We start from the raw sequence: 27,918 nt of genomic DNA on the forward strand, positions 1-27,918 counted from the left end.
TGTCAGCGCTGTCTCGCTGTTGGTTCCTTCCTGCGGGGGCTACGGCCCCGCCCCGCGCCCGCCTGCCCGGGGCGGGTCTAGCAGGGGCAGAACCGCGGGGCTGCTCGCTCGGTGCTGGTGCAGCCGCATTCGAGCAGAGGTCCTTTCGCAGGTTAGGTTATGAGCTCCGGAGCCTAAAGCAGGACATCTCGGCTGTAGAGCTACCGAGGGCCAGGAAAGGAGGCTCAGCTTTGTCTCCGTGTTTTGTACTTGGACGAGATCAGCGGTGACCCCCGAAACCTCCCCTCCGGCAGCCACCATGGTGGCCAAGGATTATCCTTTTTACCTGTCCGTCAAGAGGGCAAATTGTGCTTTCGAAGTCCCCACTGTGACCAGCCCAGCTAAAGAGACAGAGGTACTTAGTCTATAGATGATACGGCTGCAATTTTATTTTTAATAGTGTATTCTGTGTTGCTTTGAAGAGAAGTACTGTGCTTTGAAAAGAGGCTTCTGTGATAGATATCTGGCTTGTTTAGGCATCCTGTATTGCCTGTTCTAGGTATTGAACTTTACTTTGAATGAAGATGAGAAAATTAATTTTGTTATCTATCACTTTAAGGAATTAATATTTTAAGTAATTAATTAAGGAAATAGCTGTTTTAGATATGTTGTTTAAAGTATTTTATGTGCGTTTTATTCTAGGGCTAACCATTACTAATAAATTGTTAAACTCATGCAAAAACTGGGAGGGAATCTGGAAAATAGTGTCATAAGCGTGGACTATCTTTTCTTCATTAATGATAAACCAAGAAATTAATCAGAGAATACCTGAAAACTCTGCCCTATCAGCAGGTTGACTATTTTTCAAAAGCCTGAAATCCTGTCAAGTGACATTAAAAATCTTATTCATTAGCTTAAAAATAACATAGTTATTTGCAAAATTCTCATAAATGGTGGAACATTTGAGTAACAGATGTTCATGGCTTAAATATCTGATACTTTAGGTTAATGTTGCAGTACGTACTTTTTTGGACCGAAACAGGTTCTGTCTGGTTGCACTGGAGGAAGGATAAAATTTCTGTCTGGAAGTTTTTATTATGGAAGTATATAGCTTCTTCATTAGTCTTGTTTGCTGAGTAACTTGAAGACAACTTACTAAATTGGGTACATTTAATACAACTACATCAAAGATTAATTATTTCCAGTAGTTGAATAGATCTGAAGTACAAGTAACATAAGCCGAGTGACCTTATTTAGTCATGATGCTTAAACTAAGAACTAAGAAGATGCTGCACTCTTGCTTTTCAGTGCACTTTTACATAAAAGGATTTAATTATTGTACTTAACAAAAGTGGATTTTTCTTAAACTGTGTGTTTTCAAAGGGTAACACCCTGAATGTGTATGTCTGTATGCATTGGTGGAAAACACAGGTTGTTAAGTATCAAGTGGTTCTCTTAAGGGTGCTTATTTTACTAACTGTACTGTTGAAGAAGTGTATTTTTACTCTTTAGTGCATGGAAGTATTTTTGTGAATAGATTTGTCAGAGATGAAGAGTTGAAGTGTTGTTCTCTTAGAATTAGGAAGGGCAGCTTGATTATGGTCAAATTTCAAAGAAAAAGTCACAATAAAAGTTTAGAGGATGAAGAAATACCTCAGAACAGCTGGGGTCAATCAAAATTGCAATGTGCAAACAGTTGTTTCGGATTTAGAATATTTCAGTTAGTATTTTATATTAATAAGCAAATGTGTCCTGTGATTTCAGGCACTTTTCTGAGAGTATGATGGACTTTCAGCATTCTGAAAAATAAACTCTTTGAACATTGTTTGTCTTTGGAGAGTATGAAAAGACCACCTGCCACTCAAAAAATTTGGTTAAGGAAGCTGGAACTACTCTTTGTTAAAGACATTATAAGGATACATGTATGCAGCCTGCTTCTTGGAAGTCTGTCATTATGGAGCGGTGGGAGGGGAGGGGTGGTGGGGTGTGTGAAATCCACCGTTTTTCTCAAGCGCTGATGTTAAGCCTGGTTTGTTTGGTGGTTGTGGGGTTTTGTTGTTGTTTTTGGTTTGGTTTGGTTTTTTGGTTGTTGTGTTTTGGTGGGGTGGGGTTTTTTTTTGGTTTTTTTTTTTTTTTGCTCCCCCCTTTTTTTTTTCCTTCACCGTTTTGTATTTGCAGGACTAAATAAGGCTATTGAGCGCCTTCTACCACAGTTTTGTGTCACTGCACCAGAAGGCTGGCTTGGTGCTGGTGTTATGAATTTCTGGCTTTCAAACTCTGACTTTGATTTTAATTATTAGCATGTGAAGTTGGTTGATTTATTTAATAACCTAACTTGTTCATAAATACGTGTGCAATAAAAGAGATGATCTGCTATTTCTCTAGTTTGGTTTTAAATCAGAACTCAGGATTATAAAATGTTCCCTCTGACTTTATTAAACACTAATCTTTTAGTGTTTGTTTTGAAAATATATACAAAATATAATCTAGAAAATCAGGTACAACAGTATTTGCATGGGATGAAATTCAGCAAAAATCTTGAGCATATACTGTACTGTTGATATTTTCCCAAATTTTCAGCTGGAGGTCTGGGTAACAGGCTGAAGCTTTTGTCAGTAGGTTGATTCCTCTTTATTCTTGGACTTCACTTGGAGCTGCAAAGCAGCTGTGGAAAACTGGGGATATTTTTGAGGAACAACTTAGTGGCACAAAAGAGAATAGAAGTTTTCTAGTTGCAGTTCTTTGTTTAACCCACACCAGTTTCCTTGTTGCAGTTTAAGGGCAACAAAATACTGCAGTGCCTGAAGAATAGATTTATATCAGAAATACTATAAGGCTTTTATCTACATCATTGCGTACTCTATATAAAATGAAGTAGTACAGTTCTAAGTGTAAGCTGTACAGAGGTGCTGAACTCTTTGTAGCTTTTTCATAACTGAAAAATAAAGACAGTAAAACTTGAAATCTGCATGCTTTAAGACACAAAACCCCCCACATCTTTCCCAATGTTACATACCATTTTGTGTTTTCACTGATTAAAGCAACTCTCTTATCCTCTCTGAATGAAACAAAGTGAAGTACAGCCAGTGAATGGGCAGTGGATAAAGCACAGTCACCGATTGAGGCTTAAAGGTCTGAATGTGAAATCATGGAAAGGAAGACATTGATTCCTCAGAGGAAGAAGTTTTGCTCTGCTGTACAGGATCTAATAAAGAGCTTGGGTTTAGACTCCAAAAACTACAGTTGTAGCATAGAATTCCTTTGCATCTCCAGTATGTTTTGTGTCTGCTTACATTTCCTGCACTGCAGAAATCTTAGACCCCTAGGAATAAGAGGGGTTGTAACCTGCAACCTGTCTTTTGTCATCTCTGGGTATCCTCACTGTTTTGATGTGCAGGAGGTCTAGACTGGCTCATGCTCAGAACTGTGTTTAATTCAGCATGGGGAGTGCAGGAAGCTAACCCTGGAGGGCAACCCACAGGCTTCTGTGCCATAGCACATCATTTACATGAGAACCAGGCATGGAGCTAGAGGGACAAGCGCCAAAAGATTATGAGATAAACTGCAAGTCACAAATTTTCTTTGATCTTCAGGAATGTTTGTATTTGATTTTAAATGAAAGTTGCAGTTTTGATGTATTTGAGGTTAAGTTCATGCTCAGTGTAAACTGCAGTGAACTAAACGAGGAAACATGTCACCCCCCAACTTGGAATTGCTGATCTGTTCTGCTTAATGGCAATTTGAGACAAACAGCTTGCCTTTATTTTTCCATTCAGTAACTCACCATATGATGTCTGCCTGTTAATTGGCAGTCCAGCTTCATAGGCAGTTTGTTCCAGTCTGGAAAAGGTCTTTCTTAGGTAGTCTGTACCTAAGGAGCTTCTAATGAGAGGAAAACCAGAATTTAATCAGCTCTACATTAGTTGTCTGTGTTTTTCAGAGTTTCTTTTGCTTCTCCTCTGTTTGAGGTTTTTATGCTCATGGGCCTTAATTTCCTAGCTCCTTGGTAGATACATTGATTTCTAGGTATTGCACATGAATGAGTGATCAGTCAAGATGTCTGGATGCAACTCGCTCTTATGCTGCTGACACTTCAATGGTTCTGTCTTGCACTTGGCAAATGAAATCTGAGGTCTTAAGGGTGGTGACTAATAAAAGAAGCCTATTTGCAGCAAAGAACCAGCCTTTGATGAACCCATGATGGGATAGTGTGTTGTAAACTTCAGCTGATTTTCTTCAACTGACAATACTTCACTGTGTCTCTATATGGCTTTTCATTGCACTCCAACTCTCATTTCAGGTCCTCTTCTTTATAACACTGTAATTAAAGCAAAATATTTCTGCATTTTGCTTTATTTGGTTTCTGTTTTTTGCAGAGGCTGGCAGAGGAGGAATAACAAATCTCCTCCTGCTCCCATCAGAGAGTACAGGTGGTAGATGGAACCTTATGAATTTGAAGGAAAGTTGTATCACTGATGCACACAATTTATTGGATGATTAAGTTGCCTTTATGTATCAATTTATTTACATTGCTTAATAAGTTATTCTTGCAATGCTGGCAGTTTTACTAATGGGATGACTCTCCCAGGTTTTAGGATGGATTTGTGTGAGCGATTACAGTTATCTTTGTGAAAGACTAAACTAATTACACTTAGAACTGCTTTTGTGTTACCTTCTTTGTTCTTGACCATCAGCCCCAGTTCAGAAGAGCAACTGTTCTAGAATTTCCCAATCAGAATATTTCTGAGATGCTACAAAGCAAAGGCAAATTCTCTTTTGCTTCAAGAATAAAAAAAAAAAAAAAGTCTTTATTAGTGTCATTAACAATTGAGAATGGTGCTTTACTGCAAAAAGAGCTTGAGATACCTGGCTTAATTTATTTTTAGGTTAATTGTTTGCGGTATTAAAAGACTGTGTTGTAACATAGGTTTTTTAATTTGTTTTTGTTTTGGCTTTTTTTTGGTCCTGCTGAAGGTTAAATACTGATAACATCCCGTGGAACAGAGCTTGAATGTTGGGGTTTTTCTATTAAATTCCAGGGTTTGGGGACATTTATTAGGACTGTTTAATCTTAGGCCAATTTAACTAGTAGCAGACTAACAAAAATAATAATGTTGGGCTTCCTGCCATGACAAATGTTGACTTACCCTTAGAAAGTTGACTGAAAACTAATAACCTTTAACATATAGGAGTATGGAAATTTAGCCAGCTATGTGAAATCTGAAACAGAGTGGTTCTGGTTTAGTTTGCCTGGCACAGCTTGTGGATTAGGTTTGAAACAAAGGTTACTGTACTGTTTCACTTTATAATGTCATCCGTTTATTACATGTTAACTCTTTTGAGATGAATTTAAGTTAAAACATTTTGCACTAATGAATGCTTCCATACCACAGAATGAATGCTTTAGTTATCTTTTTGTCCTGGTTCACAAATAGAAAATATGTCAAAAGGGGAAAAGAAAATCAACCCAAGCATATTTTTTTATAAAATGTCAATAAAATTAGCAACCCAAATCCAGTGTTAGTGCTGTAAATAGTTATCTCAGAACTTGTTGGATGTTCTTACCAAGCATTGCCAATTTAATCTGGTTTTTGTGTGTCTTGAGAGGTTAGTTTGCCTTCGAAGGTAAACAGGGTAAATTGTAATATTCTAAAATGCTAAGTTCTTGGACCAGATTTCATGTAGCACTTTTTTTATGAGTTGCTTTAATCTCTGAAATTCCTTTTGTTTGTTTTGTTTTTAAATACAATCAGAAAAATCATCACAATGTGGTCACAATAGTCCTGCACACAGGCTGAAGACTCAAGTGTAATGACCCCTCAGGGAAGTATTTTCCCTTGTTTGTCAAATTGAGTGGCAGTTTTCTAACGTGGAGACTGTTGTTGAGGTTGCTGATAAGAGATGGGAGAGTAGGATGGAAAAACAATCATACCAGCAGTAAACATACGTTTACTTTTACTGTGCACTGGGAGGAAATCAGTGGCTAGGCTTGTCAGGAGTGCAGAGTGAAAGCATTTTTAAGTGAGGTACTGAAGCAAGTGAAGACCTTTTATGTAGCATCTAGGCTACTACTCAGTGCTCTTCACTATGTGTTATCCAGGTCATTGGTTTGCTGTTCTTAGGGCAATATAGAGGGAACTTGACCTAGATCTTTTTGTTTCCTTTCTTTTGTTTGTTAGAAAATTAAAACCAGTCTTTTGATAGAGTAATTTTTCCATTGAATGAAAATATATAGGAAACTAATCGATATTATCAAATGGATTTAACTCACTCTGCTTTGGAATATAGGAGAATTCCATTCTTTCCATATACTAGTAAGACTTGTTTTATTTTGTGGATGAAGAACACAAGGAGTGTTAACTTCTTCCCCTAAATAGCTTCTTATGGAAGCTTTCATATCTGTGTAGTGTGTTACTGGATACAGTATATCCAGTTATTAGGTGCAGGTTTCACTAATGAAGAAATAAAAATGAAATCAACTTAGCTGTCAGTGCACTGCAACTAATCTAAATGCTTAGTTCTTCAAAGGATCATCTGCTTTAATATGCTTCTGTGGCTTTTGAATGATTAGCTTGCTACAGGAGCAGGTGGTGTTTTGGTAAGATTCAGGTTTTTAAATGGTAATTCACGTTTTAGAGCCAAAAATAATGACATAAAGGTTATCTTTTTGCCAAGGTGCTGTCATTTTCAAGTGACCATATCATAGTTCTAAAACCCAACACCTCATTCAGTTATGCAGGGCTAAAAGACCTGAATTTTACTGAAGAGGAAGTTGGCAGAAGTTACTTGGAAAGTATGGCTTCCTGGTAGCGCGATAGCTGAAGCTGCTTGCTGTACATATTTCACATCTAACAGCAGAAGACTAATTTTTTGAGAGTTACACATTAAGTGCTAGAGCTTTCCTTTCTTACTCATTAATCTAAACCATTAGGCTAGAGTTCAATATCTAGAACATACTAGATACAATTGTACATATCGGTTGATACAGGATCTACAGAGTAAATCGTATGAAGGAGCAGTTCAGAACAGTGACCTTCGTTCCAAATTAGACAAATGGCAAGACATGGCATCTTTGAAACTTCTTATCTGATGGTTTCCTGTCTTAATCACTAATTTTCAATAATTTATGGCATTTTGATTAATATTTCTTCGAGAAATTAGTATTTCCTCCAGAAAAGTAGATGACAGAAATACACTCTCAGAAGGACATGGTTGTTTGCAATGTCTACAATCTGGCTTCCAGAACCAGTGTTTTTAGACACTTTTATCAGTTTGTTCACAGTTTCAGGACTCCTTTGTGAGGCTGCATCTATAGGTGATATTTCCGGCTTTAATTTTTCGCTCTGTGAATTCAAATGTTACCAAAGTCATCCTGAGTTCAAATATACAGCTCCCTCCAAAAGCCATCTGCTCTTTGTTCTAGCCTAATCAGGTATTAATTTGACTTCACTTGACTGTTGAGCTTTTGAAGTTCCTGTACTCATGTTTGCCTCAACTTTATTTAGCCTTATATCAAATTTAAAGCCCTGTCAGATTAACATTACTTGTTCACATATTCCAGCTCCACATTTTGGAAACTCTGCCAAACTGTAGTCTGGATCTTTTGTTTTCTAACTTCCCATATTGTTTTGGCAAGCCTTCATGACTCTGAAAATCCAGTCTAGCATTTAGTAATTTTAAAACTCTGAAATTAATTTTTTTTTAATATTAATAACAACTTTAAAAGGTCAGGCCAAACATTGTAAATTCTGAATTTTTTGTGTCATAACTTGACCCAGCTCCCAGTGTGGACAGGTGATGGTTCTTGCAAGTGGATCCAGCCACTAAGTCCTGTCTCTCAAACCTGTCTGCTTCTGAGTTCCCTTAACTGAGATAGGGGAGCAGGAGGAATGGAGGACTGAAGCCCTTGAGTAGTTTTGATTCTTCTAAGCACACTCAGAAGTACAGACCTGAAATCTGATATTTATTCTACCTGGACTGTATGTCCTTGCTGGAACTTATTCATGCTGTACAGACACCTGAATCACACAGTAGCATTCCCATGTGCTTAGATTCATACCCTAAAATACTTTTTATGATTTCAGGACCCTTGGCTGACTGAAAATTCAAAGATTTTTTTCAAGAGACAAAGTAGTAAAATAATGAACACATGTACTAGGAGTTCCTAACTGCAAGCAGTTTATTCTTTTAAAAATAAAAATTAATTAAATGGGAGAGGCTTGGGAAGCAGCATGTGGAGCGTAGCTTCCCTGATCTTGTTGGACTAATCAGTGAATACTGGTCACTGTCTCTGGATAAAGCAGAGCAGTTCACACACTCTCCTCTTTCCATTTGATCTGCTGGTTGTGAAGAGTAGAGCCTTTGGTGAAAAAAAACAACCATCTGTTTAAAACATTTTTTTTTTAATGTCCATGACTGTGGAATTTCCCCCTATCCAGATCACCGTTCTCAGTAGTTTGTTCACCTTTTCTGTGGTACTGGTTTGGGAAGGTGACACAGCTTGAGAATGAGAGTACAGATGCAAGGGGAGGTAAAGGCAGAACGAAGGTAGAGTATGTACCAGAAATACAGATCAAGTGTCTAACAGTTTCAGTATTGCTCTATTACTGTATTTTCATTGCACAGTCAAAGCCTTACCTGTATAGACTTTATTATTCCGCAGTGGAGGGGGTGACTGTGCTGCTTGCTCTTGTTGTTAGACTTCTCTGAAGGAGATGACATCTGGAACAACTAAGGTTTGATGAGTTTTCATTTCTGGCTAGTTATCAAACCGCTACCAGGCAGTTTCCAATGCAAAGCAAAAATCATGTTGGATGTATTCAGATAGCTTTCCTGATAATAAAGAACTTCTGATTAACAAGATTTATTTTCAGAACTCATTGGTAATGTTGAAAAGTTTCAGCTGTCTGAAATTATCTTAAATAATTGTACTGGAGTGAATCCTTTAATAATGCTGATTAATTTTTTTCAGTGTGAGATCAGAATATGATGCAGTGCATGAAGAATTCAAGATGGGGAGCTGACGTAGAAAGGGTAGGACCCTTGCAGGCGTCCCCTCAAAGCCTATTATCTAGCTTTCCTTTGACTACTGGGGAAAGTGCTGACCTCTGGTGGCTTAAAACAAGAAGTCATGGCACAGCTTACTGGGCTTTGATGGTGGCTGAAACTGTCTTTGGAGTTTCTTGTCTTGTCTTGAACAGCAGTTTCTGTTTCCAGTAAGGTTTTCTTCATGTCCTTTTTCCTTATGTCCAGCAGGAACATTATTAAAAATTGTACTGCCTTAGTGGTTTTCTCCCTGAAACGGATGGAGAAGTTTTAAAGGGCTGAGGGTCTCAGCTGTGTTGCCCTTGGAACATGGAATCCTTGGCTAAGAGATAGGACAGGTTTCAGACAGCCTTTGGGCTGTCTGACATGAACAAGGGGAAATAATATTTCTTTTTCTTTTTTTTTCTTTTCTTCTTTTCCCCTCCACTTTCACTCATTCTACAAGAGAAAGAAGTTGATTTCTAGTCTTTATTTAGGTTGATTTTCTCCAAGGTTACTTGATGCTGTGCATCAATTTTTCACAGCTGCTTGAGGTTTATATGCCCCATAGGGCAGAACAAACTAGGTTGTGGTCTGAGTGCTTAGCTTGCAGGTAGGAATTAATAAACTTCAAGTGCAGATGCACACATAGTATTTGGAAGTATAAGACTGACTTTACTGATCCATACTTAAAAGACCAGTCAGGAATTTTTATTCATTTTGCAATACAGTCAGATGCTGCAGAGATGCAGTGAAATCTAAATGTACTTTTGTGATTTGATTTGCTGTCAGCAGACTCCTCAAAAAGTTGTCCAAGGGCTTCTGGGATGAGTTTTGTTAAAAGCTAAGATGGAAAAATTGCAAAATTCTGAATAGATCACAATGCGTGTGGAAAAGGTCTGTAAGACTATGGAGAAGATATAACAGTCAGAAAGCAAGATAAGGCTGCACAGATCAAATTTGTGCTTTTTTTGCACAAGTTTTGTCTTTCAACCAAAGAACATACACGTAGCAGCAAAGTCATAAGATAATAGAAAGGACAGAGCAGTAAGGAAGGAGGCATCGTTTGTATTAATCCTAATCCCCCTCTCCTGTCTTCTGGAAAGTCCATACAGTCTTAATTTCCAGGTTTTGCTTTTGAGGTGTGGTATTTATACCTAAGTAGTCTTTGGTGCTAAGGTAGAGCTGCTAGCAAAAGCTGTGCTGCTGGCATAGCACTGCCACTCTGACTGGGAACTTGATGTCCTTCCACTGCAGTGCAGCACGATTCGTAACAAGCAAGCTCTGCCATGGGATGTGATCTGTGCACGAGGATTAGCATTCTGAACAATCCTAGAAAAGAAACAGATGATGACTGAGCCACCAGTTAGCAAAGAATTGCAGTGGGATTGTAAGACTTTTCTTTTTGAGGGGGGTGAGAGGAAAGGGGGTGGGGATGGTGATGCTGTAGGTAAGTATGCTAATGGTGGTGCAGTGACGTAGAAAATGTACTCCTTCAAAAACCTGTGTCAAAGATGTGGTTGCTGAAAAGGAAGAAACGTGAATAGCGGTGCACCAAGGAAGATAAGGATGTAACTTGATTGAGGCTGCTGAAATCTTTAATGCCAGGTTTGATGTGTGATGGAATACATTATTTTTGCTAGAGGGTTAAACACTTTGTCCCTCATCTCAGCCGGCATTTATGGATTTCCAGGTCTCCCTGCTGAGAAGTAAATTAAATATGTAGCTGCTTCTCACCTTTCCTCTCTTGCTGTTCTGATGGAAGAGAATTTTTCTTGCCAGTAAAACAGATGATGATCATCACTGCTGAGATTTGTTATTTTTTCTATATCAGGAAGGATAGCCAGTGTGCATTTTTTCAATAAGGATTTGAACAAAAGGATACTAGGCATGCTTCATTTTCCTAAAGCTGTGTGTAGGAAATTGGAGGCATAGCAAGCCTACACAAAGTTTGTGAGCATGGATGAAAAAGGAAGATGAACTGCTTTAGGATTTCCTTGAAATATGATGTTGGATGGGTTTTTTAACATCACTTGGAAGGTTTGGCTCTTTTTCTGTCAAAGTTGTCTTTTGCATGTGCTGTTCAAGATCCATTAAATGTCACATGGAAGTTAGGAAGCCAAGGGTAACTGTTCTATTTTTATGTATTTATAAATCACTTTTTTTCCTTGTTCTACAATTTCTGTTCTGAAGAGTTTATGTATTACTGTAAGCATTGTTAAAAGTATGTATGATGAAACCCTCACATGTAATTGCATTATTTATGGTAGATTTTTGCTTAATTTGCATATTTAATGCAAAATTTAGATATATGTAAGCATGTTATTAATGTGTTTGCCTGCATATATAAGTGTTTCAATTGGAACATGCAGTCAAAGAACAATTACAGTTGGAAATTTGTCTAATTTATATTTTCTGCAATAATATATAACTGAATGGAGTCACGTGCTGACAGTGCCAGAAGCAAAGAAACAAATGGAATTGGTTTTATTTGAAAGTATTCCTTTCAATGACAAGGTTATCCTAACATGCATTAGCTGCAGTGCACTGCTGAAAATGTCTTTTAAGAATGAGTCAATATAATGAAATCCTTGTCTTCCTTTACCTTCCTCCCTTCCCCTGTTCCCATCCATGCCAGCTTCTCCATCATCACATTTTTCATCTATTTCCAGGATCTGTGTGTACCAGCCAAGAATAATCTGTCATTGTCAGTGTTTAAAACTGCACTTGGTTATTTAGTACCCTAATTATATTCCAGGTGTACAAACTTGCTTGTTACAAACGCGTTCTTAGGAAAACTGTCAGCCATGCTTATCCAATTATGCTCACACTCCTTGCATTTTTTCCCTTTCCCTTGTCTTCTTCTCCCTCCTCCAGGAGCCCAGTAACAAACGGGTCAAGCCGCTTTCCAGAGTCACATCACTAGCCAGTCTCATTCCTCCTGTTCGAGCCACTCCGTTGAAGCGGTTCAGCCAGACGCTTCAGGTAATGGCAGTGGATGCACTGCTGCACTGAGCTGCATTGCTGGAAGGGGCATGCATACATGGTCGTGATTTCTTCCCGGGGTTAGCATGGGGATGTGAACTGCACATACGCATACACACACCATCGTAACCTACCAGGCAAGGCCTGACATCTTAGGACTGCAGTTGCTCAACTTAAACTCAGTACTCTCACCACAAAACCCCCCACTTCTCTGTCTAGATAATTGATGGGTTTTAATTATTAGTAAGAAAATTATTGCAAGTGTGGCATATATCACTAAAGGACTATGATTGCTTTTTATGTTTGATGAAGAGTTTTTCATGACGTTTTTTATTAATTTTCATTGCTTTCTTTGAAAACATGATTTTTGGCATAGTTACTCACATAGGACTGCAAAATTTCCCCTGTGAACTAAGCTTTGATCTTACCTAAACAAAACAGCAACAGTTGGGAAAAAAAAAGTCATCTTCCAAAGCTGCTGATGAATAAAGGGCAAACAAATTTTAAATGCAATTAAGAAATCATGTAATTTTTTTAGTGCATTTTCTATATTATAGGTTAGGTGTGTGATATTTAACATACTTAGAGACTAATGGAACTTTAGTTTCTGAAAACCTAGAGACTGTGAAGCATTTGAGTGCTCAGCTCCTGATGGCTATAATGAGTGGCAAACAGTTGTGGCTCTGGTCTAGAAAGCTGGACTGTTCCCTCTTTCAAAGAGTTAATGTAAGAAGGCATGTAAGAAATAAAGAAAATTATTTAACAAGCCTAATTTCTTTCATAAGCAGAAATATAAACATATATTGCAGATATGAAAAATATATTGACTACATTAAAACATAACTTAATCAAAATTACCTTAATTAGAGCATTACTGAATTTACCTGTTAATCTCAAGGAGGAAAGAAAAAAAAAGAACACTTTACAACTAGGAGTTTTATGGCAAATGAAAAGTCATGGGAAAGAACCTGGTTTTTCTCTAGTATTAGGTACCTAGAAAACAGATATTACAGGGCTTCTTTAAGGCTGGTTTTCCTGTGTTCAGTTCCTATGATTTTGAAAGTGCAAACATCGGCATAAAAAAGTCGCGTGTATGAGATTGGAGGAAAGGCAAAATGGCTGAACTCCCCTCAGTCTGGGTTTGATCCAGAAGGTGTATTGTAGCGTGACTAGAGCAGAGATGCCTGTATTCCCTGGGGTGTATAAATCTGTGTATAGTCTGCCTCCAGGAAAAAATTGGCCCGACTCTGAAAGAACTACATTAGTTCCAGTTGTGAGGAGTGTGGAACGTGAATTAATTTTTGGCTAAACTGCTTCTGAGCACGGCGCTTCCCTCTTCACAGCCTTAGACAGCTGTTGTCCTCATTTAAGTAGCTATGTTATTGGTCTGTAGTGAATGCCTTTGAGACTGGGTTGTCCAGTTCAGTATTGTACTTGATAAAGTTTGAATTTTAGGCTTTGTGAAACAAACTGTTCTTTCATGTATGTATCTTCCCAAGGGGAGGGCTACATAAATGAGGGGCAAATTTCCACAAAAGGAGGACAAAAAACAGTGGCTTTGTTGCAATTCTTGCTGTTGTAAGCATTATAGTCCTGCCCTGCTTATAGTGATTATAAGAATATATTTTAATTTACTGTCTGCTGCTAAGCAGATTGAACAGTGATGTTATTCATACCATCACCCCTAAATAACTCTGCTTGAAGGAGTTGCAAGGAGAAATCACCTTGTATGTTCTCAAATCCTAGGTCTGAATCCATTTCCAAGCGATGAATGCTGGTGATGTCACTCAAAACTGCCTTGATAGCTGCTTGTAAATTGACTTCTTACCTGATTTTTGTCCACAATAGAACAGGGTGGGGAAAAAGACTGACCTTGTGCTCAGGTGCCCTCTTTGGAATTATTTAGAAACATTCTAGGAAGCATGTATAGCTTTTTTACTTTATTATATGTTGACATTGCTGTCACTGTGCCTTGTGGAACAGTATAAAATGGGATTTTTTTTTTCCATGGTATGATATCTGTAAAAAGAAAAAGGTGTTTGTTTCTTACTGGGTAAACTTTTATATCTCTTCAGTGTTAAATTATTTCAGTCAAACCCCATGTTTCTACTTGCATTGCTGCTAGACGTTCTGTGTCTGTAAAATGAAGAAAACTACTATGATCACAGCATCCAAAACAAAGCCAACAGAACATCCATGCAAAATGACCACTCCAACAGCATTAATAAAAGGAATTAGAAAATTCTAAGTTTCCTTTATGGCATTTCAATCAAATCTTCTTACGTATTCTTTCCAAATGGAAGATATATCTAAGGGATGGAGGGGGAAGGTTTGTTGTGCATTATGTTCCTTATCTCTATACATGCAACTTCTACTTTGTATTAACAGGCCTTCTGCATGCAGGTTAAAGAGAAACACCTCTGTGTCTGAGATCTGTGTAGTGTCTTTGAAGAAACATTCTTATCAACTTTTCATATTTTGCATACTTTATAGAGGCATTTGGGATTACAATTTTTCACATCACTGTCAATACTTTCCCACAAGGATTCCAAGTAACAAAACACAAAAATTTTTCCAGCTTGCTTTCTGGTTTTGTTTGTCTATTTGTAGTCATTCTGTTTCTGTCACATAGAGCACTGTAAACTGACTAATGCTGTTAGCCTCATCTCCTGACAGTCTGTTCGTATATCTGCAGGATACCAAATGCTAAGCAGGTACTCTTTTTGTCCACCTAGAAAACCATTTTATTTTCATAGCTGTATTTTCAATCTGCATCAAGCTAGACTAATGATTATGAGCTGCTTGTTTCTGCTTGGTCTTACTCACAGCTGTGCAGTTCAGCTGAAAAGCTGAAAATAAGATCAGAATAAGAACTCCAGCTGATGCTGAAGAGAAAAATTAAAGTCTGGCCAGCTTCCTCTGCAACTTCAGCTTTCATTAGTGTGTCTTGAATTTAAGTAGGGAGTCCAAATTATTTTACCTGTTTTAGGAGACTGAACATTTCTAAAAATCCTTAAGAAGAAAACACTTTTTAACATCAGTTCTGAATGCCACGACTGTGATCTATAGTGCCCTTTTTCCAGTACGTGAAGCTGTTTGCTTTACTGCAGCTGAAACTAACATTTGTTGATTGCATGAATTAACATCAGTACCACAAAGATCCTGCGCAGTGGCAGTCTTGTAACAGGCAGTGAAAGCTACTGCACTAAACAAAATGAATGGTTGTGGCTGGATTCTTCCTCAGCTCCTTTAGTTCTTGGAATTATATAAAAATTTTAATAATCCCAGATGGGCATAATTTCTACCCAAGATGCTCTACATGTGTTTTAAGGAAACTAGAAAAATAATTTTAAAAGTCTGGAGATGTAGAAATGCTCTTTGGACAGCTCCTTCATAGGATTCCATCATGTGACTGTTTTTTATCACTTCATGTCTGCTTTATGCAAGAAATATAATATATGCTTACCTGTGTCCAGGTAGCAAAGATCATAGAATCTTAGAATGGTTTGGTTGGAAGGGATTAAAGATCATCTAGTTCCAAACTCCTGTCATGGGCAAGGACACCTTCCACTAAACTAGGTTGCTCAAGACCTCATCGGACCTGGCCTTAAACACCTCCAGGGAGTGGGCATCCACAACCTGCCTGGGCAGCCTGTTCTCACCACCATCACTGTAATGAATTTCTTTCTAATATCCAATCTAAATCTCTCCTCTTCCCTCTTGTCCTATCACTACAGACCCTTGTAAAAATCCCTCCCCAGCTTTCTTGTAGGTCCCCTTTAAGTACTGGAAGGCTACTATAAGGTCTCCCTAGAGCCTTCTCTTCTCCAGGCTGAACAGCCCCAACTCTCTCAGCCTGTCCCCATAGGGGAGGTGTTCCCAGCCCTCTGATCATCTTTGTGGCCTTCTCTGTACCCGCTCCAGCAGTTTGATGCCCCTCTTATGCTGGGGGCAGCAGAATTGGACAGAGTACTGCAGGTGGGATCTCACAAGAACAGAGTAGAGGGGAAGAATCAGCTCCCTCATCCTGCTGGTCACACGTCTCTTGATACAGCCCAGGATATGATTGGCTTTTTGGGCTGCAAGATGGTAAGCAAGCAAGCAGAATTTTGGGGAGTTTGTTTTTCTTTTGAGTCTCTTAGCCTTTTTGTGCTGCTTTTGCCCCTAGTATCAGAAGTGTTCTCATGCAGCATAAAGAAACATTCCTATCAGTGGATGTGAAAGCTCCTTTTTCTCAAATCACCATATGTAATTTCAGTTTGCTAGTATGGGTGCATGCCATTTTACAACATGATGTATGACTTTTTGTTAAAAGGTTCAAGATCAAGGTCTTTACTTTAAAAGTCAGTCTGTCTAGTGCTTTTCATTATAAGTACTTTCTTCATTCAACATAAAACATTCCTTTAATAAAAGACACTCACAAACAAAGGAGCTGCTTTCTGGAGGATGCATATGGGAATGCATGGAAAGGGGCATTCCACTTCAGGTCATGGAATGATGACTGTTCTGCTTGGCTGCATTCTCATGGTTGGTGATTTGTGGATGCAACACACCTGCCTTTTCCTCCTAATCTTTTCATTTGCATGTGGAAATAATGAGTTCCATGATTCATCATAATAACAAGTGTAAATGCAGCATGTAATTTCATGTGTGTTTCTCTATCTTCTTAACTCTTGAAGGAAGACTAGCACCTGACTTGCAAAATTTTGGAAGGTTGGTATACATACGTGTGTGTTTATGTTTAGGTGCTTTGTAAGTTTCTAGTAGGACTCAAAATAGCATCTGTTAAAAGACACAGGTTTTATTTATATGTCTTCTGATATTTTAAAAACATATTTATAGGCACTGTCTGCATTTAGTGGGCTCTTCAGAAAGGAATTTCAGATATTGTACTTTCTATGTGCTGATTTAAACCTGGAAATAAAGGGAATGTGTTTCGTTTGAAATATCCTTACTGAAGGCAATTGAAAGAGGATTGTTATTTAAAGCAGGTTTTAAATACCAACAAAACCAGAGTATTTCAAGAATGTGAAATACTTGAGGTATTTCAGAAGTAGGGTCTCAAAAAGAAAACTCTAATTTTGATGAAGCAAGAAAGGAATCTTTTCAAAATAGCACAGTAAAACATAAAGTTCATCCTTAGCCTGAACTCCTTCTGAGAGTCTGCAGGCATATAGAACTCTCAAGTATCTCTTAAAATTGGACTTGTTTTTATTGAAATTTAAGATCACAGATACAGAGATGCTGGTATACGTCATGAAAGTTCAGAAGCTCCAGAAACGTTAATAAAGATTCTATAATAGTAGAACACCACACTGGTATTCCACAATTTGCTCTCTGATGTTTAAAACATTTATTCAAATGTTAATAAATAAATAGGAGAAAGTGGCATGAAAAGAATCTGGCCTGTTGCTTGCCATAAACATTAAAATCTGAATACTGACGTACTTTAAAGGTACTAACATCATTCTTCTCTTTTCAGTGAGATATCCATTTTACACCTTTCTTTGTGAATTAATTTCTTGAGATAATTTGACATCTGAAGAGGCAGAATATTGCCATTTGAAAGGGTTTCTTCATGTATCAAAACAAGTTGGGTTAGTTAAAATAATTAGTGCTATAATGCTCTATTATAGACATAACTGGAATGATTATACCAGTCGAATCTTTCGTTATTCTGACAGTAACCCTAAACGTTATTGCCATCAGGTAGCAAGACACTAAGGTGAGAGGAAAGGTTTTGAAGGACAGTCTCACTTTATGAACCCTCTTTCTGCCCCACTGAGAAACCATTTTTTCCTTAAACCATTAGTATGTGTTTGTAATGCATCTTTTTCTCTGATATCTTCAAGGTGGAACTTGTTTCTCAGTACAGACATCTCTGAGCATTCCCAACCCCCAAAAATAAACAAAACCCAACAATTCTGTTGGCTTTCAATTGATACACAAGATGAGTTGATCTACCAAGTCTTGCTGTCCTAGCTTTCCTCTGTTTCTGTTTAACAATTCAATCTTTCTTTCAAAATTAACCAAAAAAGGTATGAATACTATTTTTGTCATTAAATTTACATTAATTTGAAATTTTTAAGTATTAGGGATCTAATGAGGCAGACGTGATGCATGAATAATGTCTGTTTACTGAACTAAACCTCTGTACTTGATCAGTTGTGTTAGCTCAGTGTGTTGGACCATTCTGCCATTATCCCTGTAGTTCATTCTTAATGCATGGTATATGAATGCTTTGTATTGCTCTAAAAATGTTGAGGACATGGACATAGTTTCCTGCTGGAATGGAAATACTGGCTTTCCATAAAGTTGTATTACAATAATTTCTCTTCCATTGCCAGTACTAAATACTGCTATTAAGCTTACAGTAAAAACTAATGAGATAACATTTGTTTGTTGCACAGAACCCTATATATATAAATTGCTTAGAAAACAAATGTGCACTATAGAACTGTTCTAACAATGAAAATTGTTCTTCTATCTGTTTCTAGCGTTCTATCAGTTTCCGTAGTGACAGTCGCCCAGATTTGGTCAGTCCACGACCATGGTCTCGAAATGTGGCCCCTGCTAACACAAAGCGGAGAGACAGCAAACTGTGGAGTGAGACCTTTGATGTTTGTGTCAATCACATGCTTACATCTAAAGAAATCAAGCGTCAAGAGGTGTGTGTGTGTGTGTGTATATATATCTCTATAAAATTTTTACCATAGATTTCATATTCAACAGCCATCGTTAAAGCATGGAGTTCAGGTGTGCTGGTAGGCATTAGAGGATAGTGCTGGAAGCTTTCCTGAAATTACACAGGTCATTACTTCCACTAGAAGCAGAATTGCATCCCTAGTCTTTATAATTCAAGCTATACTATGTTAGAAGAATATATTCTTTTTTAATTCAACTCATCATATTTCCTTAACAAATGTGAAGTTACTAAGATCTACTATGCTGTGATTTGCTGCATGTATATGTACATGTTGTGTATGAGTGCTTCTGTAGCAATGGTTAGTATTTTGGTGTTTCATTTTGTTGCTCTAGTAATGGTGAGCATGCTACTTCAGGAACAGGTGTTTACCAAGTGACACATGCACAGAAATGCAGTCATTTCCCTTGTTGGAAATGAGTGCCTGTGAGGAATCATTCCGTGCTAGAAAGATTAAGATATACCAAAAGGGGGAGAAAGAAGAAAAAGTACCTGAGTGATTTTAATGTGTTGTACATTACAGAGTCAAAATCATTCATGTTACGCCAATGACAGAGCTCCCACGGAATCATGAATTTTTATTTTTTTCCTAGTAAATTTCTAGTAGCATTAACCAAGTTTATTACAGTCTCTCTGAGAATACTTCAGGGACCGTCATTAATCAAAAACAGTAACATTGAGCATTTCTTGTGCAGATTTCAACAGTGTACTGAAAACTTGAGAACTTCAAAGGCAGCTTATTGAGAAATAAACATTTACATAGCCTAATAGTCACTACTATCTTGAGGACCCTTCATAGAGCCCAAATAAATGAGCTGTATTCCAGGAAATTTTGCGGGAAGGCACTGCTTTATATTGGTTCCTACACCACATGCTTCAGTAGAGTATCTGCACTTCCATGCATGCACTGTCAGTTAACTCACACTATGGTAAGCCCTCTGTGAGTTCCTAATATCAGGTTAGGAGAATCTGCAGTAGCTGAAATGTGCTTCCATGATTTATGCAGGTTGAAGGCCTTGAGTGTAAAGTTAGTAATTCGAACTGGCTGAAGTGGTGTGAACTTTTGCTGTTAAGTGCAGTTTGGAATGAAATCATGCAGTAAGTAAATACAGTGGTATTTTGATAAGCCAGTGTATTAGGGTGGTGGTTACTTTTAATCTGCCAGCTTTGAAGTCTCAAATCTGTTTCAGGAGAAGTAGCTAACAGCTGATAGTTCAGTAGAGCTTAGCCTTTGTAACACCAAAATGAACTGGTACTGAGATCAAAGTGCTCGCTAGCAAAGAAATGTTTGAAAGAGGCATTATCTTTTACTTGCTAGACCACTTGGAACTTTTACCACTCCATGTGTTAAAATGAAATAACAATCTCCTATACAGATAGCTGTGTAAATGATTAAGATACAGTTGAGTCAAAGTATCACTCTGAAGACAGCTCCCCCATCTGAAAATACGTTTGAAAAAAACTATGCTCTGTAGAGAAATTTTGCTACATGGTGGTATTAAGACTGCTGTTCAGAATGTAACATCAGCTCAAGCTGAATATAGATTAAATGAAAAATATTTGGAATGTTCACTTCTTTCTTTACAGGCTATCTTTGAACTTTCCCAAGGAGAAGAAGACCTGATAGAAGATCTGAAGTTAGCAAAAAAGGTGGGATTTTGCTCCTTGGCTGGTTTGTTTGTTTTAAATAAAATCCACAACAAACACTATTCATTGGTTCATACCATATTAAAACTAATCCTTGCTTGTTTTGTAACTGTTAAGATAGTAAGAGGGAGAAAAAAAACCCCAAACCCAAAACATATTCCTATTTTCCCATTATTTCTGAAACACTTCGATATGATGCTTTTTTAAATATGAAATTGATAGTTTAAAATATGGGTATGAAAATTTAAAATGTTCTCAGCATTTGGTCTGTTATTACTTACAGGGCACTTTGAATGCTATCAAATTTTTCAGCTATAGCAATGATACATTAATTAGAGCTCCCCTTTATCCTTTCCAGGCTTATCATGATCCAATGCTTAAACTTTCTATAATGACAGAAAAAGAGTTGAACCAAATTTTTGGAACGTTGGACTCTCTAATTCCTCTACATGAAGGTAAACCTGAAATAGTTTTTGCCTGCATTACTGTTGCATTTAGATTTATAGTCATCTGGTTCATTAAATGAAGTTTCTCTTCTGTTTTTAAATCATGATTAGATCTTCTTAGGCGACTTCAAGAAATCAGGAAACCTGATGGATCAACAGAACATGTTGGCCATATCCTCGTGGGTTGGGTAAGGCAGGGATTTTAATCAATTTTCGGACTTAGCTTAGAGTTGCCACATAATTTTTATGAGACAATTCCCTTTCCATATCTAATGTTACATGTCAAAAGTATATTCTCAAAGTGTTTTTATAAGGTAAGATAGTTATTTAGAAACATGATGGGATTTTTTGTCTCTTCAGGGATTTAGAAAAGACTTAGACTAGGATGTTGTTTTGAAGGGTTTTGCTATTCAGGAGACAAACTTTAAATAAAAATCAAGAGTCAGACTAGATTTTGTCTGATGTAGATCATTTGAGAATCTGCCCCTGTTTTGTACTCTGGTTTCCTAGGGAAATGAAGCTTGCTCACATTGTGTAGGGACACCCTATGGTTATTTTTGAGTGTCAGTCTGTTCCACTTAAGGTAACAGGTAGTTACTAGTGCTGTCAAAAATACTAATTTTCTTCTAAGTTTGTTAAAATATGGCAGATGGGACACAAAAGCTGCCCTCCCCAACCCCCACCCCCCACTGCCCAAAACTCCCCAACAAGTTGCTAGTTCACTCTCACTAGCATCCAACAACATAAGCACTGAAAATAACTTTGTTGGTTTGTTGATAAAATAGCTCATTATATTAGAAAAGAGTAATTTTTTTAGGATCTGGATATGTGAAAAGTTTACTTTTAAGTGTGTAAGTAATGTAAATAATGAAATTTAGCAGCAAAAAAAGGGCTTGAAATTTTTAAGGGATTAGATGATAACATATTTAGAAGCTCTATGTGAAACAGTGGTGTGTTGTTAACAAGAAAAACGCAATCACTACTGCTACATAATGCAAATAATGATAAGCTTGTAAGTGTAAAAAATCACCTCTTTTCTTTACAGAAAATCATTTTGAATGTATTTATTTTTGGATGTATTTGGACATCAGTGAACTTCTTGTGATCTAAATATGTTCAAGTTCAGTTTCCTTTGAAGAGTTTACATCTAAGTGTTCACATAGCAGGGTTTGTAAATGGACATATTGTTCTAATCAACATACAAGCTAGGGTTTTTTTTTGGATTTAAGGCAGAGTTCTGTCATCTTAGTCTGGTCAGGGTTCTTGAGAGCAATACAGAAGTTTGATTATAGAAATGTGCTTATCTAAAAAAGGCCAGGTTTGGTAAGTACTCATTCCTAGACCTGTATTCCCATTTGTAATTAAAATCAGTCTTCTCTGTTCAACTATTGTCTGTATTAAGTAGTCCTCAGTCTTAAATTATGGGTATTTTTAATGCTTTGGAGTAATACTGGGAATCTCCAGGAACTAAGAGATGAGAAAGTGCTTCTAAATGATCTAAATTATGAACAAGGTAGTCAGAGGGCCCTTGTAAACCTTACAAATATTGGGAATGTTGTCATCAATAAATGTCCAGATAAAAGATTCTTAGCACTTGAAACTCTTGATGTAGCAAACTGCTTTGTTTCAGCTGCAGAATAATTTCTTCCTTTCCTCAGCTTCCATGCCTAAACTCCTATGATAGCTACTGCAGCAATCAAGTAGCAGCCAAAGCTTTATTGGACCACAAGAAGCAAGATCACAGAGTGCAAGATTTCCTACAGCGCTGTTTAGAGTCCCCTTTTAGTCGCAAACTGGACCTTTGGAATTTCCTTGACATCCCAAGAAGCCGTTTGGTTAAATATCCATTACTGCTTAGAGAAATTTTGAGACACACGCCAAACGATCATCCAGATCAACAGCACCTTGAAGAAGCTGTAAGTTTGGGTATTTTAGGGGATTATAGCCCTTATTAATGAATTAAGGAACACTACATAACATAGGAAATACTAATACTTAAACAGCCAAAAGTAATAATGTCTAAAAATCTATTTTAAAATCTATTTTAAAAGCTTTCTTCCAGTACTTATCTTTGGTAATTGTTTAATAAATTATCAGGTTTTTTTCCTTGATATTTCGTGATTTTCTGCTTCAGTAGGACTCTGTGTATCTTTGAAGTCATGTATTTGCCAGGATAAATCAGGAAACAGAAATCACTCTCTGATTGGCTTGTAACGCTGTTTTAGGCTTGTGAAATACATTTGTCACCTTGTCTGGCAATCTGCTGTAAGCACATTGGCAAAGCTGATCCCTGATAAATCTCCTGGGATCAATAGGTTCTTGAATTGCCTGTTTGGGCATGCTTGTCTTATCCCATGACCCTGCTCCACCTCCAGTTGTTTAACAGAGGAATTTGCTCAGTCTGAGTAACTTATGATCAGTATGTAACTTTCAGAATGGACAAAAGTGGAGAATTTTAGTGGTAGGGGCTAATGTTCAGGGAATTAAAAACAAATTTAAATAAATATTTTTGAAGTATGTTATTTGTCCTGTGTCATGTACTGGCACACTTCAGCTAATAAAAATACATCTCTGATTATATTTCTTACATCTTTTATTCTTAATTATGCCCATTTTGGAAATAGATATCAATTTTTAAGCTATTGTTAGAAGCCATGATAAAGCCAAATGAAAGGTGTCTTTGTACACTACTGTCTGCTTTATTTTGTTGCTCTTGTAGTCTGGTCTGCAAAAAAATCATCTAAAATATGCTGTGAATGAAAGTGTATTTTCTTGTAGCTCCACTTCAGATTATTAGGGAGATAGTTCTGAATATTGGATTGTCTAATTTAAGTTCATGTGTTTCACTGTTTTTCTGTAGATAAATATAATTCAGGGCATAGTGGCTGAAATCAACATAAAAACTGGTGAATCTGAATGCCAGTATTACAAAGAGAGACTTATTTATCTTGAAGAAGGCCAAAGGGATTCATTGATTGATAATTCACGTGTTGTGTGTTGTCATGGTGAACTGAAGAACAACAGAGGAGTGGTAAGGAATAAATATTTAATCATAAACAGCTTTTACATTTTGCATGACAGCTAAGTGAGCTGTGAGTATAAATATATAAATATCACCTCCTCATATCTACAAAGTTGATAAATATTATCTTTTGTGTGTAACATTCATCTTTTTTGTTAGCAGTCAAATATCTGTATATGGAGGTAATAAGTTTATAGGTGTCTCTGTCTCAAGAGGATGTAACAATATTTTGGCTAAATTGTAAATACAATTTCTATAAAATTTACATATTTCTGGTCTTGGAGACATTATAGTAATGTCTATAATGACACACAAATGGTACTAACAGATTTCAAATCTGTCAAAAGCTGCAGTTACTAAGAATGTTTTACTTGATTGTTTGTAGATGTCAAAGTTAAATTTATTGACCAGATAAATTTGTTATTTGATATCATGAATTCCTGTCTCCCGGAGTCTGCAGGATTGATAAGTGTCTCAGATGAGCTTTCTGTTTTCACAAAAACATACCTCAAGCATGTAGCTCTTCATAGCAATATTAATAGAAGAGAAACTAGTCATTCTTAGATTTCCTTCTTTGCCCCCCAGGGTTAAATAGAAACAATGTGAAATTTAGAATAGACAAAAAAAATGAAAACTGAGCTTGTGAAATATTAAAAAGCAGCAAACAGGGCAAGATTCCAAATGTGTTTTTCATCATTGGGAGTGCTTCTATGTAGCATACTTATGCACACAACAGAAAGATCATAGTTTAGCATACAGCTGAGATGGAAAGATGGATGCTATTTTCTGGTTGACCTGATAAGGGTCAGGTAGACAGTTAATATATAGCAAACAGGAGGAAACTGGTTATTTTTCATTTTTCTAGTGAATGTTGTTTATTCCATCCCCACTATCCCTGCCTTTCATTGATAGCATAACATTAAGTATATAATTCATTATATATGATCTGTATTTAAAATTCCTCTGCACTGATATATTTGTTGAATACAATTAACGGTGTGGAATGTTTTTATGTTTGTGTGTTTCTTGGATTTGGGGTGAAAACCCCAAAACCCCAGGTAATTTATATCCTTGTGTTATCAGTCTCCTTTTCAGATCTGCTGTTACTGAGTATCGGCTTTTGCAACAAATAAGAGCTGTCACTATTGAAAGGAGCAGGATCTGTAACTGCTGAAAATAAAACATTATAGCAGAGTTGTAAAATAAAATCTGCTTAATGGTGTTCTAATAAAGGAATAACGCTTTATCATTAACAGAAACTGCATGTCTTCCTCTTTGAAGAAGTGTTGGTGATTACTCGAGCTATCACCCATAGTGAGCAGCTCTGCTACCAGCTGTACCGGCAGCCAATTCCCGTGAAGGAGCTCATACTGGAAGATTTGCAAGACGGGGAGGTGCGGTTGGGTGGATCCATACGTGGTGCCTTCAGCAACAATGAGAGAAGTATGACTAGTTCTGTATTGAATTGAGAAGGCCAAAATATGTAAAATGCAGTGGCAAAATCACACAGTTATAAGCACAGGTGTATTCTGAAATCTTAAGCCTTAGCTGTTACAACTTTCCTTGTATTATGGACACACAGATTGCTATTCCACAGCTGAGTCTTTCAGCTGACAGATAATTAATGTAGTGGTCAGCATTAAGTCTGCAGCTATTCGTGTTGATGTCCTAACTAAGCATATTATAAAGATGCTTGTTTTTGTTTCAAAGGTCTTTTGAATCTCACTTACCTTGTGAAAACTTTGAGGGTGGTTTTTGTATGTATTTGCTTTAATAGTGAAGGGAATGGAAGAGATGAGAGGATTTCCAGCTGACACATGATACAGTACTCAGTGAAGATTCTGGAATTCTTCTTTGCAGAGAAGTAGGAGAGGTGTTGAGTGTAGGAGAAGCCTTAATCCTGCTGATTCACCAAAAACTTTATGGGCAGTTAATGCATGGCAGAACCCAAAATTGGGTAATCCAGCAGTAAGAATTTATTAGAAGTGTTTGTAGTATTCCATATTCTAGCCCCACAAACCAAGGAGATACCTAGAAATTAGCAGTAAAACACCATAAATCAAAGATTTTGCAGGTTCTTTTATTTTAATGTACTTATTCATTATAAAATCTGTTCATCCAAAGCATTCAGTGTTTTCATATGTATTGTTTCTTTCAGTTAAAAACTTCTTTAGAGTCAGCTTCAAAAATGGACCTCAAAGCCAGACTCACTCACTGCAAGCCAATGACTCCTTCAACAAACAACAGTGGCTTAACTGTATCCGCCAGGCCAAAGAAAAAATCACATGTGCAGGCAAAGCTGGCGTGCTGAACTCGGAAGCACATTTTCTTCTGTCACCAAATGGAAGCAGAGTACCCCAGGGAGAAGCCACGCTTGAGCAAATGGACCAATCAGACTGTGAGTCAGACTGTAGTATGGACACCAGTGAGATCAGCATCGACTGTGAACGTATGGAACAGACAAACTCTTGTGAAAGCGAAAAGCAGATAGAAACCAATGTTTGACAAAAACAGTTCATGGAAGAAAATCTATCTCTTACCTGTACAGTATTTGCATTCCATACATGGAAATATTTGGAGAAGCACTTTTAAAATATTTTTTGGTGACAATGTCAATGCAGTCCTCCTTGTATTTGTACCTATGAGAGTAGTACTGTAACTGCCAATCTGTATAAGCTGGAATCTCTTGCAACTCATGTCCTGTGATTACGTTCCATAAACAGCTAAGGTGGATGAAAGAGGTACTTCACCAGTTATTCTCAATGTCCTGCTGTAAACAGAATCTATAAACTACTGTTCATATATGCATTACATAAAGAATCTTTTCATAACTTTTAAAGTACTTTATTTGCTCTCTGATGGGGCAGCTGAAGATGTGGATTTAATATGGAGTTTCAGGATGGGTATCAAGTTAGTAAGTTTTCATAAAGGCAAGGAAGGAAAAAGTATTTCCTTGGGGAAAAAAATTAGAAAAAAACCCAACAAATCTTGCAACAGAGGCCCATATAAGCAGTTTAGGAATTAATTTTCCAAAATGAAGCATTATGCTAAGATCCAGCAACTGAACACAGTAAAACCTGCTCAGTTAAAGCAGTCGGCATAATGTTATGGTTTATTTATCAAAGTATGCAATGCTAAAAATAATCCACTGAAAAAAGTCAAGCAACCAAACCTCTACAGCCAGCACTGAATTAAATGAAATACTGAGAATACTGGGTATTTGTAAATAAGCTGGTAGTTTGCTTTCAGTGCCATAGATATATATATTATCTCAAACAGGATAAAAATGGAAAAAAGCTTTTGCTTGTGAATAGGCCCTCTTCAGCATTTTGCACTCCACTGACCTCCACTGTTGGTTTGAAATACCACTAAACTAATGTTAAAACATTTAATTTTCTGTAAATGTCTGTTTACAGTTACATGTAGTTGGTTTTTAAACTGATAATTTTATATAAATGGTGCTCTACAAATACCCTATGGGATTATGTAGAGAAAGTTAAATAAAAAGGGAATTGCCTTTCCTTTAGGATGTTATCACATCCTTTATATTTTTCTCAAGTTTTGTTTTAAAAGTTTTTGTTGCATTTAATCTCATGCTGTAATTGGAAATATTACTGTGTTTTCTGGTGGCTTATTAATCTACTCATCATGATGAGAAATAGATGAGTCACCTAAATGCAGTCTAAAACACTCGGTTCAACATCCTGTTACTTTTCAGGAATCCTTAGGTAGTATTTTATTTCTTAATGTAAGAAATAATGCCAGTTCTATATGGCAAGCTATGAAAATTACATATTAATAAATTTAGATGATCTGTGATATTACACAAGATAACCTGTGCAAAGTACTTGTAACAACAAAAGTAAAAAATCTGTTAAGTTATTGCCAAAAACATTCTTGTGTTCTACAAGTTTACAGAAAATTTACTATGTCAAGTATCTTACATATATATATATATGCTGATGCACATACAGAAATCTGTGTGACAAGAAGATAAACAATATACACCAAGGTATTTTTATTTTTGAAAAAAATAATCACTTTTACCCTGTAGAACATCCTTCTGTATTTATGGTTTGTTGGTTTTTTTAAAAAGTCCATTTTCTTTTCTA

The 27,918-nt window shown here is 36.9% G+C and overlaps 1 protein-coding gene across 2 annotated transcripts; it reads left to right on the plus strand.

Moving 5' to 3' along the window:
• The first annotated feature begins 298 nt into the window (after positions 1–298).
• Positions 299–26,338, plus strand: ARHGEF3 (Rho guanine nucleotide exchange factor 3). 2 transcript variants are annotated; one of them, XM_054387181.1, is made up of 10 exons: positions 299–394; positions 11,881–11,988; positions 18,486–18,656; positions 20,279–20,341; positions 20,697–20,793; positions 20,896–20,972; positions 22,443–22,700; positions 23,645–23,815; positions 25,063–25,249; positions 25,965–26,338. In XM_054387181.1, exons 1-10 carry the CDS (start codon positions 299–301, stop codon positions 26,309–26,311), a joined length of 1,575 nt encoding a protein of 524 aa, XP_054243156.1. In that variant the 3' UTR covers positions 26,312–26,338. The 2 variants fall into 2 exon arrangements, with proteins under 2 accessions (XP_054243156.1, XP_054243157.1); XM_054387182.1 differs by having other exon boundaries at positions 25,063–25,200; positions 25,965–26,138.
• The last annotated feature ends 1,580 nt before the right edge of the window (positions 26,339–27,918 follow it).

This window comes from Indicator indicator, chromosome 15, assembly GCF_027791375.1.
Source record: "Indicator indicator isolate 239-I01 chromosome 15, UM_Iind_1.1, whole genome shotgun sequence".
Lineage (NCBI taxonomy): Eukaryota > Metazoa > Chordata > Aves > Piciformes > Indicatoridae > Indicator > Indicator indicator.